The sequence below is a fragment of the Chaetodon trifascialis genome, chromosome 20 (genome assembly GCF_039877785.1).
Source record: "Chaetodon trifascialis isolate fChaTrf1 chromosome 20, fChaTrf1.hap1, whole genome shotgun sequence".
NCBI classification, from domain to species: Eukaryota; Metazoa; Chordata; class Actinopteri; order Chaetodontiformes; family Chaetodontidae; genus Chaetodon; species Chaetodon trifascialis.
In genome coordinates this window covers 3,562,798-3,579,129 of record NC_092075.1, presented here as the reverse complement: position 1 = coordinate 3,579,129, position 16,332 = coordinate 3,562,798, and the positions used below count along the sequence as shown (strand labels likewise).

The 16,332-nt window shown below is 43.4% G+C and overlaps 2 protein-coding genes across 3 annotated transcripts; one reads left to right on the top strand and one right to left on the bottom strand.

The window, feature by feature from the left end:
* Positions 1-31: 31 nt before the first annotated feature.
* On the bottom strand, positions 32-7,073 carry sgtb (small glutamine rich tetratricopeptide repeat co-chaperone beta). Of its 2 annotated transcripts, none has more exons than XM_070989512.1 (12): positions 6,986-7,073; positions 4,571-4,683; positions 4,137-4,240; positions 3,756-3,831; positions 3,278-3,377; positions 3,015-3,119; positions 2,783-2,921; positions 2,599-2,661; positions 2,121-2,158; positions 1,940-2,023; positions 981-1,101; positions 32-897 (listed from the first exon to the last, which is right to left on the bottom strand). In XM_070989512.1, the coding sequence occupies exons 2-11, from the start codon at positions 4,668-4,670 to the stop codon at positions 990-992; spliced, it is 921 nt and encodes a 306-aa protein (XP_070845613.1). In that variant the 5' UTR covers positions 4,671-4,683; positions 6,986-7,073; the 3' UTR covers positions 32-897; positions 981-989. The 2 variants fall into 2 exon arrangements, with proteins under 2 accessions (XP_070845613.1, XP_070845614.1); XM_070989513.1 differs by having other exon boundaries at positions 32-875.
* An 11-nt stretch (positions 7,074-7,084) lies between these two features.
* On the top strand, positions 7,085-16,217 carry nln (neurolysin (metallopeptidase M3 family)). The gene is made up of 13 exons (XM_070989508.1): positions 7,085-7,265; positions 9,360-9,610; positions 10,452-10,600; positions 11,095-11,199; positions 11,360-11,462; positions 11,558-11,718; positions 12,988-13,123; positions 13,545-13,911; positions 14,158-14,359; positions 14,451-14,637; positions 14,736-14,864; positions 14,998-15,134; positions 15,222-16,217. Exons 1-13 carry the CDS (start codon positions 7,225-7,227, stop codon positions 15,372-15,374), a joined length of 2,121 nt encoding a protein of 706 aa, XP_070845609.1. The 5' UTR covers positions 7,085-7,224; the 3' UTR covers positions 15,375-16,217.
* Positions 16,218-16,332: the final 115 nt, after the last annotated feature.

Sequence of the window (16,332 nt, the reverse complement as noted above, 5' to 3'; positions counted from 1 at the left end):
TGATGTTATCACAAAGGCAAACACACAAGCGTTAGTGTGAGTAGTTGCTCCAGTTCAAGACATTTATTCACGTTTTAGACAAAACATTGTGCTGCCCTAGCATACCTATTTGTTTCCATAAAGCATCTGATCTCAAATACCAGATTTAAGAGCATGCAAAATGAACAATCTGAATACTCTGTTACTAGTTAATGAACAAGTAAGTAGGCTTAAAGGGGGGACATCTGTTTTTGCTAAAGTGCAATAACAACATGATGCAGGCTGCAAACACTGCTATACCATTAAACGGCTGTCTTAATCAAAAGTTAAGTACTCGATGAAAAGCAGTGATGTGAGTCCGACGTGTTCGAGGACTGAATGGTCATCCAATAAACAAGTAGAGCGTTTTCTGTCTACAAAAATAATATGAAACAGTATGCAGTATAAACAAGGTAATCCTGATGTTACTGAATGAGAAAAAGCGGAAATGTTCCCTGCGATGCTGTAAAAGTACATTCCTCCCTCACCCTCCATCCACCGCCAGACAGAAGGACCCTTAACTCAGCATGACGAGGGCACGATTTTCAGCACATACAAAACATGATCTCTGCAGAATGTAAAAGCTCTGAAGACAGAATTTACTCATGTTCTCTCAGGAGGCTGAATGACTTCTTGGCTCTTTTCATGATTGGGTGTTTGCGGTATGTTTTGCCCTAGATGTGTGGGATGCTTCCTGTCGTGGTCCGCTCTCCAGGCCTCCATCTCTCCACTCCAGAGCCTTTAGTCACAGTAAAGTGCCTTCAACCCCATCCTTGTCTCTTCATTCCAGCTATGCCGGGGATCTGACGTTAAGAAATGGGTGTAGAGATTGTAATCGCGCCATATGGTTGCCCGTCCTTGGGGAAAAAAAACGTGAGACTGAAATAAAAACAATGCGAGTTAATGACACGGGTGGATTCGGGTGGCGTACATGATCAGCTGTGGTTCGGCTGTAAACATACCTGAGTGGATCATGAGTGCTCCTCGGCGCTGCCGCTGAAGGAGCGGCTCCGGATGTGGTTCCTTAGCTGCTCGATCAGCTCTGGGTTCTGCTGCTGGATCTGCTGCGCAAACTGTTGACCCCTGAGATGACACGTTCACTCATGTCAGGGGCAGACGCAAGGCATGCAGGGTAGAATTAAAGTCATATGTTTCCCTCACCCATCCCGCGCTGTTATTGCCTTAAAGCTCCATAACGAACAAGTTTAACATTAAGTGACATTTGTTCCATATTAGATAATGAGGCAGAGCAGAAAATATAATAATGATAGTAATAATAAGAAGAAGAAACGAGGGTAGAGGAGATACCAGTGGGACAGAAAACGCAGTGAATGAAAAGTAACAATAATAAAAATGCATTAAAAAAGGACAAGAGATAGATAAACTGAGCGTGTAACAGAGGGATGAGATGACTCTGTTTACCTGCTGAATTGCTTTCCACCAGAGCAAGAGCTCGCACAAAGCAAGATAACTGCACAGTAAAATAAGAGAGTCCATGACCGTATCTCCTCACACTGAGGACGCTTACAGTAAAGCTACAAGGTGATAATAGATCTGAAACAAAAAGGTCTCATGTCGGGTTTCCTGGGATGAAATATTATCAAAAGAGAGAATGTCCCATCAGTTTAGATTGATTAAGGCCACTCTCATGTCTGTACAGTAAACATGAAGCTAATTAGCTTAGCATTAAGACTGAAAAACGTCCAGCCTGCTTCTGTCCAAAGGAAACAAAATCAGCCTAAAAGCCCCTGTAAAGACACCAGGAAATGATTGTTCCTGCTTGGTTTCTGAAGCTTCATGTTTACCACACAGACCTGAGAGTGCTATCAATCAATGACTTATTCCTTTGTTTCACTGTCGACATGGGTGTCGTGTGAGTCACATAAAACTCTAAAATGAATGATCAAACAGTCTCACTTACGCTTCAATCAAGCTGGAAATGTCTGACAGTCCGCCCACTCCTGCTGCAGGACCCCCGACGGCATTCGACATCATTCCTGACATGCTGAACGCACAGTGGCACAGGGACAGAGAGTCAAAGCCTGCTTTAAAACTCCACTTTAAAGCTACCCTCAATGCAAGCAATGAATCGTGACACTCACAGCTGTTGCACTTGTTGGTTCTGCATCACGCTTGCAGCCTGTGAACAGAACTCAAGCTGAAATGTCTCTCACAAACGTATTAAAAGAACAGCTTCCTCCCAGTCGCACTGGCAGCTTTGCTATCAAGCAGTGTGGAGGGCCCTGAATGTACACGGCCGTTTGATTTAGATGCAGCTTGTCTTTGTTGCTGCAATAAAACTCGTGGCATGCTTGTCGAAGCGTTCTTGGCCTGGCAGGCGTTCCCACGTGTCATTATTCAACGAGTCGGGATCCTCCAGGCCTGGACAGGGTCCTTTCCGCTGGACAATAAACACGGCTGATTAACGGGCCAAATGTTTCTCATGGGATGATTAAGGAAATATCTGGTCTAACCTTGCCAGAGTCAAAAAAAGCATAAGACACCTGTCCCCAGGACGGGATTACTGAACCTCTGCAGCGGCAGGCTTTTCATGTGCAGTGCGTACATTAGGACTCTCACCATGCTGATGAAGGCAGGGTTGTTGATTAAACTGGCCATGTCAAATCCCAATCCAGCAGCTATCTGTGGCACACATTCACAGACAGAGGTCAAAACAGTCATGGCTAGCTAACACATGTGGGATGTACATTATGCTGCATAAGAAAATGAAGGCTGACGGAGAACACGGCTCGTCTTTACTCACTGGGCTGGTCGCTTCTTTCTGCTTCTGCTCTGCGATCTTCAGGTTGGATTTGTAGGTGTCGTTCTCAGGGTCTAACACCAAAGCCTTTTTGAAGTAGGATATTGCCTCTGGATACTTGTTCATGGCTGTCAAAGCCAAACTGGAGCCAGAATTCAAGAGAAAACCTGTTTTACAAGCGCCAAACATTCAACGTTTCTCACGACACAAACAGCACGTCTTCAGTCCGACTCACCCCATCCTCCCATAGGCTTTGCTGTAGGTAGGGTCAATCCCAATGGCTCTCTCGCAGTCACCAGTCGCCTCTGTATAATTTCCCAGTTTACTGTGAGCTGCAGCCCTGCAAAGTGTCACAATCAGACCGCATCCTTATCTTCATCACATCACTGAATGCTGAACCCCGCTCGTTTCCTGCCTGCTGTCGTATAAAAACCACAATCGAAGCAGAAGAACAAAACAATGTCAGTGTGGAATCGTGTTGCCTGCTGCTGTGAATACCTATTGCAGTAGTACACAGCGTTCCTCAGGTCCAGATCAATGGCCTTTGTGTAGCACTCCACTGCACATCTGTAGTTCTCCTCCTTCATGTGATTGTTCCCTGAAAGTAATGTTCACACACAGAAAGACTGCTGTTACAACACTCGGCCAAAAATGATGAGAAACTGTGTTTACTGGCAATACTGCAGTATTCTCCTTTATGCAATTTCATACCCAATCATGATACTGGCAGCTTTTAAGATTATACTGATCACATAATATCTACAAGTAACTGTGAGACTGCAGCTATAACCTTACAAATAAGTTAGAATTTACATAAGTTATTCCTTAACCAGCTCATGATAACAGACAAGCACTTCATGGGTGGTCAAAACATTTCATGAAAAAGCTCATTGAATCTATAGTTAGTTTATTATAAGTTAGACACCAAAAGATGAAGATCTGCATAAAGAGTTGAAATGAAGAGTGTTAGCATTACCTTCATTCTTTAGCTGCTCTGCTCGTTCGATGTCCTCTGGAGACGGGGAGGTCTCTGGTATGGTTAGGTTGTCATTCTGAGTAAATGCACAATAGTGAAATCATTGGCTTCATTTACTGAACATGATAACTTAATTACGGTGGGAAAGCACAGCTCATATCATTAAAGATGATTCTGCTCTATACGAGCGAGCCAGAGAGCAGTGCCTGTGAGCCAGCGTGCACTGGAGTGCAGCCAGAGCAATATTAGCCAAAAATGTCCGCTGAGAGAAAGGTTTACAGCGCTGACACACGTTCATCTCGCTCTCAGAAGCTTCCTCAATCTGAGCCGTGCTTCCCTCCTCTGCCTCAGCGCCGGTCCCACGTCCTGTGCAGCACCCACCTTGAGCAGGGAGTTGAGGAAGATCTCCGTCAGAGGCTGCGGCACAGCGAGGTGGCAGTCGCTGGAGCTGATCTTAAAGGTGGTCTCCAAACACTGTATGGCAACTGATGTTGATGAGAGACATTGCATTAGTGAGACAGCAGCTAAACAAATGGCCTCAGAGTTCACAGCATTAGAACGGTGAGTCAGACCTTGGCTGCACATTCAGTGAGGAATTTTAACTGTCCTGCTCATCGTTCCTATTGGATCAAACACGCCACCACACATCACGCTCTTTGATGATAAAACCCACTCCTGTTTATTCTCTACATCAGGACAGTGAGCCGGGAGCTTCATGCATATTAGCTTCATTCTGAAATGGACAGGACGAGAGCAGAGCGTCCCACATTTGTGAAGACTCCCCAAAATGTAAGCCCACGGCGGGGCCGACCTACCTTCGAGGCTCTCCTGCTCGTCAGAATTCAAAGCACTGCAATGTGTTTGATCTCGTAGGAACTGCACAATAGAGAACGCCAGACGCTTCTCCACGGCCATTTTTACAGGGAAACTGCCGGGAACAGGAAGTTATTGGGAGTGAAACAGAACGGCACCCACACACCAGCGACTATATTATTCATAGGATGACACTTTGTAAAGAAAGCACATGTTAAGTAATACATGACTCATGCTGAATTAATGCAGTTTTTATGAAGAGCTTTATGAGTTGTTCACTGCTTAAAAAAATGATCCAGTATGCAAAAAATATGAGCTTTTGTGATTCACTGATGCTCATCAATTAATGACGTATACATTGATTTGTGTGTCCGCGAATTAGCTGGAATCTAGTTGCACAGAGAAATGGGATTTCAGACCCATGCGTCTGCAAAGCAGGACATATTCTCAGAGAGACAAGAGGCTGTGGCCAGATGCAAACATCTGCATGCTGCTGCATGACTCAACGGTCAACTGAATGTCTTCTTAGAAATTCACAATCACGACCAGTTTTTCCTTCTACCTTCATTAAAACATGCTTAAACATGTCTGATCTGTAAACCTGCTATAGTGTTTTTAATAATAATTACAACAGCAAACTATATTTGTACAGCTTTCAGATAAGAAATGCAGCTGAAAGTGCTGAACAACAAAGAAATGACACCCACTAAGTGCTTCATATAGAAACAGGACAGAAAATTCATGGAAAATAAAACCTAATTCATAAAACTAGTGAAAAAAAGGATGAATGTAGAAAAAACATAAAATAAAAAAATAAAACCACTGAATAACAGTCACAACGTGAAGTTTAAAATAGAGTGCATAGGATGTATAAAATCAAGCAAAACACAGCCGTGCAGGAGTGAGAGGTGAAGCCCAGACGTTTCAGGAAAGTCACGGCTAGTTAAAGGCTAAAGTGAAGAGTTTTTAGCTTTTGTTTGGTTTGAGTGCTTCACTCTTCTGTGCTGCTCTCCAGTTCCTTCGACAACAACATGATAAGATAAACCAAAACTCAGACCTCTGGGTCCTGCAGCAACATGCAGGTGTTTGATAAAAACTGCAGATATTTCTATGAGACTAGGCACTGATGTGCTTTCAGAGCATGGGCCTGGTCTTTGTAACTGGAGTCCGGCTTCTGCTGCCATATGCTGTAAATGATTTCAGTGAGTGAAGTGAGTGAATTAACAATCATTATGGGATTATCTATTAAGCGTTAACTGATCACATAAAGTCATAGTGACCTGATAAATCATCATCGTTTGACTGTGTGGGTGCTCTAACAGAAGACTGTGTGTTCATGAAGGACTCGAGAAGGTGATTGAGAAAATACATCTTCAGGGCCTTTAATTCATGCATTAATTATCGTTAGTTAAGCGTGTGTTTTGGACTCTTTGGCAATACTGAGCTATTATTCACTGACACTATTATTACTGATGTTATATGTGGTGAGATGAGGTTTTAAATGGTTTGTTAAATTTTGCCAAATCTCAATCATCCATGTGGACCGCAGGTTTATAACATTTCCTGGGTAATTATCCAGGGATGGATTATCAACCACAAGAGTGGGCAACTGTCCTGCAGTTCCCTGCACGTCAACTGGTTTCAGCTCATGCAGACCCTGTGGTTTTGCTTCATTTTGTGGACCGTGTGCTGTGGGCAGCAGATTCTAGCCCAGGCCCCTTTAAACAGGTTAATCCAGCCGTGTTATCATCCGTTATCTCCACTATCTGCCATACTAGAAAGGATGCTGTGGTGCATTTGGGTCTTGTTTCCAAGACAACTCATATGAGGAAAATAAATGCAGCTTATAAACAGCTGGCTGTGACAGTGTGTTTTTTCTCTGTCTGACCGAAGCGAGCAAACATATTCGTGCTGTGATTCGGCTCCGTGGAGAAACTGGTTTGCAGACATTTGCAAACATTGCCTCATATTTCCATCACGTGCTGGGGCCATTCGTTGTTATGTTGGTTTAGGTCTGGCTGGCAGAGCCACTCCTCCATCCGTGTGTGTTGACACACGTAAATGCAGTGATGCAGAAGCTGTGATGTAATACCATAACGGGAGGCGAGATGTGTTTTTATCCGCTATACGACTATTTCATCTTTATAAAGCAATGCATCCCCCCAAAAAATGCAACCGATGACATTGGTTAGTGTTTGCAGTTTCTAAAAAGCTTGTCAATAATAACCGTCCGGACAGCAGGGCTCGTGCAGCCTGTGTGATGCTGGCTGACACGATCCCAATCCGTCTGCTAGGCATTAAAACAGCGCGAGGAGAGGAAACACAGGTCGACCTCAGGTCCCCGCGAACACCATGAAGCCAAATTATAAATAACATTGTGTGAAAGGATGCTATTCAGTGTCCCCCCGCCCACCTACCTGAGCTCTTATCCAGCTGTCTGCTGCTACCGCGTCATGAGGACTTGTGTCAGCTCGATCGCATCCTCCCCGGCGCATGCGCACTGAGGGCGGAAATAAAGACTCGTTCGCCACATGCGAGAGAGAGACGGAACCCGGAGCTGCTGCCGCCGCCGCTGCTGCTGCTGGGACTGAGCTACAGTGTAAGAGGGGAGGAAAGTGTGTGTTTTCTGCACGGAAAGACGCATGAAACCGCAGGCATGTGTGCGTTAAGAGTTGTGGTCTGCCGAACGCTTTGCAGGTATGCTTTAAAGTACACCAGCTGCCATGTTAAATCTCTTTATTTCACACCCGACAGATTAGTGGAGAGCAACCAGCTACGTACAACTAATTCGTAATTTGCTGTTTATTATAGTTACACCTGTTAATCATTGAAAAAGCCATTAAAATGATATCTGACGTGTCTCGCTGATGAGCACTCTGCATGTCACCGAGGTGCTTGGAAGTTTTGGCAGCCACTACAATTATCCCACGCTTTTATCTGAACTTGTTTTGAAAGGCTACCCGCTGCCATGCCGTGAAACCCAACACTGAGCGGACCCGGAGGAAAGGTCACCGCTTAGCATGGAAAAAATGTGGAGCACGTTTCAAGTGTGACTTTGAAGAATTTATTGCTTATGTTAGTGCCACCTGTTAAGCTCTATCATTCAGTTTTTATATGGGATGCGAGGGCATGGGTTTGCTCATTGGTTGGGGCGCAACGACCCACCTCATCCCCTGGTCCTGGACGTCTGTGGACTGACTTTAATGCTGATGCCTCCCCATAATTCCAAACTCTAATTCCTGATTAGCACCTCACCTGAAACCCTGAAGATGCACCTGTTTCCTTCTTTAGCCTGCTGCTGTGTTCCCTGCATACAGAATAATATATTAATGGTGATATTTTCATAGGGTTTCTTGACTGAAATTCACATCATATTTTAACACATCCTCCTGTTAGCAACCTCACTGTGAGCCTACAAGATGACAGACGCCAGGGTTAGCTTGCGAGTTCATGCTAGCTAACAAGGTTAACTGACGTCAGTTGATGTTATTTTCCACACTGGAAAAGCTGGTGATGTTAGGTAGTGCGCAGGTTTTCATTTTAAATCAACCTGGCTACTGCCTAGTTACTTAGTTAATTATTTAGACTGAAATTTAAACCATATTTCGACATATCCAATCATTTTAAGTTTACATCTGTTAGCAAACAGATTGCTAGCATACAGATGACAGAAGCCAGGGTTAGCTTGCGAATTAACGTTAGCTAACATTGTTAACTGACGTCAGTTGACATTATTTTCCACACTGACATTAGGTAGCAAGCAGGTTTTCAGTTAAAATAAATGTGACTACTGGCTAGTTAGTTAGTTAGTTAGTTAGTTAGTTAGTTAGTTAGTTAGTTAGTTAGTTAGTTAGTTAGACTGAAATTGAAATCATATTTTGATATATCCACCCATTTTAAGTTTACTTCTGTTAGCATCCTGAATGCTAGCCTACAGATGACAGAAGCCAGGGTTAGCTTGCAAGTTAACACTAGCTAACACAGTTAACTGACATCAGTTGACCTTATATTCCCCCCTGGAAAGGCTTGTGACTTTGGGTGGGTAACATAGCTACTGGCTAGTTAGTTTACTACCTATTGCATAGACTGAAATTTAAACCATATTTTGATATATTCATCCATTTTAAGTTTACGCCTCTTAGCAACCTGAATGCTAACCTACAGATGACAGGAGCAAGGGTTAGCTTGCAATTTAACACTAGCCAACAGTTAACTGACATCAGTTGACATTGTTTTCCACACTGACGTTTGGTAGTCAGTAGATTTTCATTTTAAAGCAACATGGGTAGTGGCTTGTTAGTTTACTACCATTTACTTACACTCTACAAAGTACAAAATGAATAAAGCTACATTGACTGTGCTGTGCCGTGCAGGTAATACAGGAAGGTGGGTGAGTCACCTGAAAGACTAAATGTTCACCCATGCTTGAGGTATGGACTGACCTTGACAAATTCCCTTTACCAGCACACTGATCAGCTCTTGTGTCCTCCATATCTGGCAGTTGATATTTCAAATATCAAATTTTGCCCACGATGTGAGCCTTCACGACCCCCCCCCCCCCCGCCAGTCAGATGCTAGCATAGCATGCCTAAATTGGTCCTCTCTGAGACATAACCTCAGGAAGGGAAGGGCACACTGGAAATATCTAATATGGCTTCACTCCAAAGATAATGTGAATGAGTATGTTAGGGAGGGTAGGGAGGGCATGTCCCTGCGTCCATATGCAGACCTACACCCTTCTTGAAATGTACTTCTAAAGTTTTGAAGTTAAACTTGTTTGAATCTCTACAGGGTCTCCAAACCTGTCCTGAGGATGACCATCCAGAATGGATCTGTGATACCTGCCAGAGACTGCTCTCAGGCAGTAAATAAGAGAAACACCCTCAGATGGGACCTGTCACCAGCTGAGATCAGGACCACAACAGAGTGCTTGATTAACAGAGTAAAGAAGGTGTATGATGACATCGGATCTCTAAAGATAGAAAGCGTTACTGTTGAAAACACCCTGAAAGCTTTGGCTAATGTCAAGCTGGATTATGCCTGTAAGTCTTAAACGATGAGTCTTGTGATATTCTGTATTTTTCTCGTTGTCAGCAATTGCATAAAACGACCAAAAACAACAATCAATTGATTCTACTAACAGATATGTCCATGTAGCCAAAAGGTCTCTTCCACAGAGCTTCATTGATATCCAAAAACTATTAAAAACACATCAGTGAGCCACAGTGCTGCACTGGGTGACATGTCCTTCATTGCCATGAACATGGTCACTGTAATTTTTACATTTAAAATATTAACTGTAGCACCAAATGTGTATTCATCAGCAGCTAAAAATAGTCCCCAACAAATGCTCCATTCACTCCAGTTTGAGTTTTGTTTGCTAAAAACTACAGTGCCAAGCAGTTTTAGGAAGTCGATGAGCCTTTCTCAAAACTAAAACTTTATATCTGAGGCCAGGTTTTGAAGATTTAGAGCTTCAGCAGGGACGCCAGAAAGTATTGAGACTAAAAGCTGCAATAATGAATTGATTAGTGGATTAGTTGTCAGCTATTAAATTAATCACCAACTGCATTGATAATCAGTTAATCTTTGTTTGAGTAATTGTTTAGAAAAAAAAAACCCCTCAAAATTATCAGATTCCAGCTTTTTAAATGTGAATTTTTTCTGGTTCTTCACTCCTCTACAGTACAACCATAAACTGGATATCTTTGGGTTGTGGACAAAAGGAGAGGGCTTTTGGAAACACTCATCGACATTTATCTGATATCTTATAGACCAAGCAACACATCAATTCATGGAGAAAATGATCTTTATAATGCATCAAACTACTTCACATGATTTCAAATGCACAAATCACAGTAACTGTTCATTCTCTTCCCTCAGCGTCACGTCATGTTCTCGACTTCCCCCAGTATGTTTCTCCGTCTAAAGAGGTCCGGACGGCGAGCACAGACGCAGACAAGAAGCTGTCTGAGTTTGACGTGGAGATCAGTATGAGGGAAGATGTGTTCAAGCAAATCACTGCCTTGCAGGTAGGCCTCACTTACCTGCACATTCACATGATTCAAAGCCGTGACAGAGGGGACGGCTGATATATACACTGTCCTTTAATCAGGCCTCAAGGCCACTAAGATAATAACGAGGTGTTGAAGTCATCGTAATGTAACACAAATAGATTTGAAGCTAATTAAATCTGATGTGTGATGATTTGATGCATTACCACTGCAGCTATGCCAGTGATAGTTTATTTTCACATTTGCTGTCAGCCAGAGGGCAACAAATGATATACAAGGAGTAAAGTGTTTTATATTAAGACCGAGGATACTGTACCCTCATTCCTCACCACAGGCTCTTATTTAGCTCGGGAAAGACATTTAATCTGATCTAACCAGTGGTAGCCAATGGCATATCTTATTCCACACAGGTCTGGCCAGCTAACACGCAGCATAAATCTCTGAATAAATTTAGCCTTAATTCTGCCTGTATGAAGAAGTGTGTTTGGTTTTTTGTGATCCTTTTTGGACAGAAAAAGCTCCAAGACGACCTTTCACCTGAAGAAAGGCGATTCTTAGACAGACTCGTTACATTAGGAAAGAGGAAAGGATTGCACCTGTCTAAAGATGTACAAGAGGTAATGCAGCATGTGATCTGATCATTAGCATGTTTTACTCAGTGTTAATAGAATAGTATTAAAAGACAAGTCGATCATTGTCTTTCATTTTGTAGTTTGATCGTTACGCTGCTCTTGCGTTCATCCTGGAAATCACACTCTGCTCCTTTCCTTTCCCAAGGAAATAAAAAGAACCTCCAAGCTCATAAGTGAACTCTCCATAGAGTTTAACAAGAATCTGAATGAGGACAACACGTTCCTCGTTTTCTCTGAGCATGAATTGGGTGAGCTTAAATGCGTAAAACTCATCCTGATGGACTGTCTGGCATCATGAATGTGCTTTGAGTACTTTCGTTCACGCTGTCGTCTCCATGTTAAGGCGGGCTAGCTGATAGCTACCTCAACGGACTGGACAAGACAGCAGATGGCCGGTTTAAAGTGACACTTGAATATCCTCATTACTATCCCCTGATGAAGAGGTGTTACAATCCCGAGACCAGGAGGAAGATGGAAGCAGCTTTTCACAGCAGGTGTAAAGAGGTAACTGGCGTCTGATCGTGAATCTGTGCATCCTTCACTTGTTCATGTATGCATGCAGCCCTAAAGTTGCAATCCTTAAGATTTTCATGGAATCAAACCCTTGTTTTCACGTTATTTATGGACGGCTTGTTCTCAGCAGCAGCCATTCGATGTATTTACATTCAGTAATTGGAAGTTATCTCTATATGCAGACCGCTCATCCTGCGCTGGAGTCAAATGACCTGCCTACGCCAAAGAGTATGAGTGGAAACGATGCATGCGTGTAATCCAGCCTTACCGCTTGTAATTTTATCACATTGATATTAAGTGACGCTGTTTACTGTCCCCTCTCCTAACAGCTGAGTCAGAGCTGTGTTAAATGACTGCCAGTGCAAACCAAACGTTTCCTCCTGCCGCTGCTTCACATTAAAAGCGTTCAGCCTGTGAAACATGAGGTGGAACAGGAAGGGGCATCCTCAGTCAGCTCTTCCAGAAGGAGGCACCTCCGACTCCTTTCGTGTTCGCACATGTTATGAAGGAAGTCACGCATGCAGCGTGTCCTCATGGCACGATGGAGAAAATCATTTTGATGGACTTCTTAGTTAAAACAACATGAGTTTGTTTGGCTGTGCTCAAACTGAAATCTTAAGGTTTGTAACTTTACTGAGCGAAATTAGATTTTTTCAAATGTTTTTGTTGTGTACATGAGCTGATCTGCAGTGGTGGAATGTAACTAAGTACATTTACTCAAGTGTTGTACTTAAGTACAAATTTGAGGTACTTATGCAACTTTATACTTCTACTCCGCTACATCTCAGAGGCACATATTCTGCTTTTTAGTACACTGCATTTGTCAGATATCATAGTAACTTACTTTTCAGATTACAGTTTTCATACCCTACCAGGCCAGCGAGAAGCACTTGAGAAACTTCTCCTCCCTCTCTTGGATCAGCTGAAAATGCATCGTCACAAAGCTGAAAACAGGCTGTTTTTCTGAGCTGTCAGGCTTTTAGAGATGCGTGGTTCTCACTGGACGGCTGTACACATGATGATCTTATAGAATATGATGCATTGCTGCAGATTAAACCAGCCAACAGTATATAAAGTAGTTCAAATGAGCTCAACCTTTAATCCACATAAAAGAGAAAAACGCTGACAGGCAACATTTTACTGCACCACGAGTACTTTTACAGCGTGGTATTGCTATTTTTACCGAAGCAAAGGATCTGATTCCTCCCTCCACCGCTGCTGATCTGCGTCTCTGATTTTACAGCTTTTCTTTTTTTCCAGGTAAATACAGCGATCCTGGAAGAGTTGATACAACTGAGGGCAAAGGTCGCAGACTTACTTGGTTACAGCAGCCATGCGAACTATGTGCTGGAGATTAACATGGCCAAGAATGCGAGCGACGTGTCTGAGTTTTTAGGTATGACCCTTTCGACATGTCACAGGCACACACGCACGCACACTCACTAGCGTTCTGTGTGATTTAAGATGAAGACTTCTGCCATCTGAGAACGGCTTGGCATTAGAAAAATAAACTTCGTGGGACAGATGGATGGGATGGACGGGGGAGTGGATATAGACTCGACTAGAACAGAGGAATGCCACGTCTGTTGCGTGTAATGCAGTACATGTTGCACTGCATGCCCGTGACACACATGCACATATGTCAAAGTGGAAAGGGGCTGAAGGAGTGTCAGTGCCTTGTTATTACAGTGGAAATTTTGTGAAAGGGTCTATAGTGTAACTGCTGTATAGAAAGGACATAATTGATGATAGTAAATGTATAGACTTTAATAGAAGAAGTCATGATTATGTGATTGGAGTGCTTTCCCACTTCACAGATACATTCTATGAAACACTGAAGCCAGTTGGAGTCAAGGAGAGGAAATACATCCTTGCGCTGAAGAAGAGGGAATGCTTGATGAAGGGCTACCAGTTTGACGGACAGATCAACGCCTGGGACTTGCCCTATTACATGAATCAAGTGGAGGAGTGCAAGTTCGCCGTGAACAAGGACAAACTCATCGAGTATTTCCCGCTTGACGTGGTGACAGAAGGACTGCTTGGTATCTACCAGGAGCTGCTGGGCCTCACGTTCACCAAGGTGGAACACGCTCATGTGTGGCATGAAAACGTCACGCTTTACTCGGCCCAGGACGCTGAAACAGGAGAGGAGATTGGCCAGTTCTACCTGGACTTACACCCGAGGTAGAGAACGCGTAATTACTGTGTGTGGAAGTGTATGTAATTTCTGCCACTAGGGGTCCTTCAGTCAAAATAATACGAAGAGATATAGTTTGATAATGTCATGAGGGAGTGTGGGATCATGGGAGTTGTTGTTTTCTAATTAAGTAATTGTTTGAGCTCTGATTGAAGCTAACAGTGACTTGAGTTTGTCGTCCATGTTCATGTTCAGTCTTACTGAGTGACGTTTCGATCCTTCTCTCCCACCAGGGAAGGAAAGTACGGCCACGCAGCCTGCTTTGGCCTCCAGCCCGGCTGCAGAGGCCCTGATGGGAAACGCAGGCTTCCAGTGGCAGCCATGGTGGCGAACTTTACCAAACCCAGAAAAGGCTGGCCCTCTCTCCTCCAGCACCATGAAGTGGAGACTTACTTTCACGAGTTTGGTCATGTTATGCACGAGCTGTGCTCTCAGGTAGGCGTGATCCTCATCCTTATGTTTGCATCCTGTGTGCCATTTATTTATTACAGTAACAGAGTTTGAGCTTTCCCTGCGTTTGTGTCAGACCACTTTTTCAGAGTTCAGTGGGACCCAGGTGGAGACGGACTTTGTGGAGGTGCCTTCGCAGATGCTTGAGAACTGGGTTTGGGAGAAGGAGCCTCTGAGAAGAATGTCTCGCCACTACAAGGACGGCACCCCAATCCCAGACAACCTGCTCGACAAACTGATCGCATCCAGAGTCGCCAACACTGGTCGGACACTTGAATTTTCACAAAGTGACAGAACTCTGACATATTTATGCAGAAATCAAGAGTGTCTGTGGATGTGTTTACTGGTTTGTCCTCTTCAGGACTGATGAACCTGCGTCAGGTCGTCCTCAGCAAAGTGGATCAGACGCTACACACCAGCCCTCGTGCAGATACGACTGAGGTGTTCGCAAAGCACTGCCGGGACATCCTGGGTGTTCCTGCTACACCAGGTCAGCTGTAGCATTAGCAGCATTTGTAGGCAGATGGTGGCTATGGACCATAAAGATTTTTATCAGTGATCAGAAGATGATTTCCTGTATGAAATGCCATTTTGATGTCTTGACAAAGCTCTGATCTCTGCAGGTACCAATATGACAGCCAGTTTCAGCCACTTAGCTGGAGGATATGATGGTCAGTATTATGGCTATCTGTGGAGCGAAGTCTACTCCATGGACATTTTCTTCAATCGATTTAAAAAGGAAGGCATTATGAACCCAAAGGTGGGTCTGATTTTGACTATATATCAGCTATGTATCATCTCGCCCTCTGGAAAACGTCTTTATTGGTGCTTGTGTGCCTTAACGCAGGTTGGGAAGGAGTACAGAGCGGTGATCCTGGAAGCAGGCGGCGCGGTGGACGGGATGGACATGCTGAAGACCTTCCTCAGACGCGCCCCGCGTCAGGACGCCTTCTTTCAGTGCAAAGGACTGATGAGATCACAGGAAACGGAAACGCTGTGATTTGATTTGGCCATTTTGTCAAAGCAGCGAATATTTTTAAGTGTCTAGATGCCATCTCTAAGTGTGTTATTACTGTGTTTAAGTTTTCTACTTGATGATTTCTACCTGTTGGTTGTTAAATGTACAGTAGATCATGGATTATATGTGTTAATAACATTATGCACAGCCCTGAAGAAGCAGCAGCTAAATGGAATTGAGCCATCATTCATTAAATTATTTACACTTGCCCTTTTCCTGCTGTGACATGTCAAAATCTCTTCCCTGGAAGAGGCCGAGTTGGTGTGTACACTGTGAAAATCAACCATCTTTTTGAGGCAGCCAATACATCAAATTTCCATTATATTGAAAGATTGAAAAATATATATTTACATATATAGACATGTAGTGATTGGACACTGTGTCAAATCTACAGACAGATTTGAAAATGTTAAAAGCACAGAGTCTTACAGATGTCCAAACTGCTCATGTTCAAGTAAACCAGCTCACAAACTCCATTGTGAATGCCTCTGACATATCTCCAATATTCCCCCTTAAAAGGCCTTCGGCTAATGCCATGAAATATCTCCAGATCTCTCCTCTCACGAACAGGATTAGGAAAATGTGTTTTGTGGAGGAAGGGGTTTTGCATATTTTGGGAACTTATTAAAATTCCCCTGCAAGGAAAAAAGTTATGTGCACACCAGGGGGCGCTACACGATAACAAATACTGGATTGTGAGTCAAAGATAGGGAAGAAAGATTGTTCTTTTTGGAATAAACTGTCTGGGCTGAAAATTCCTATTTTCTTAATTTAAATAAAGTCTCCATTCATGTTTGATTTTGGCATGAATGGACACACTGGTGTAAAAAAAGTGCCAGCACCTTTATGTTTTATATGTCTTTTAGCTGGTCTATGAGCTTATTGTTATGTAGTCTGTGTGGAAAACCTTTCCTAGATTTAATCAGAGAGGAAAGAGTGA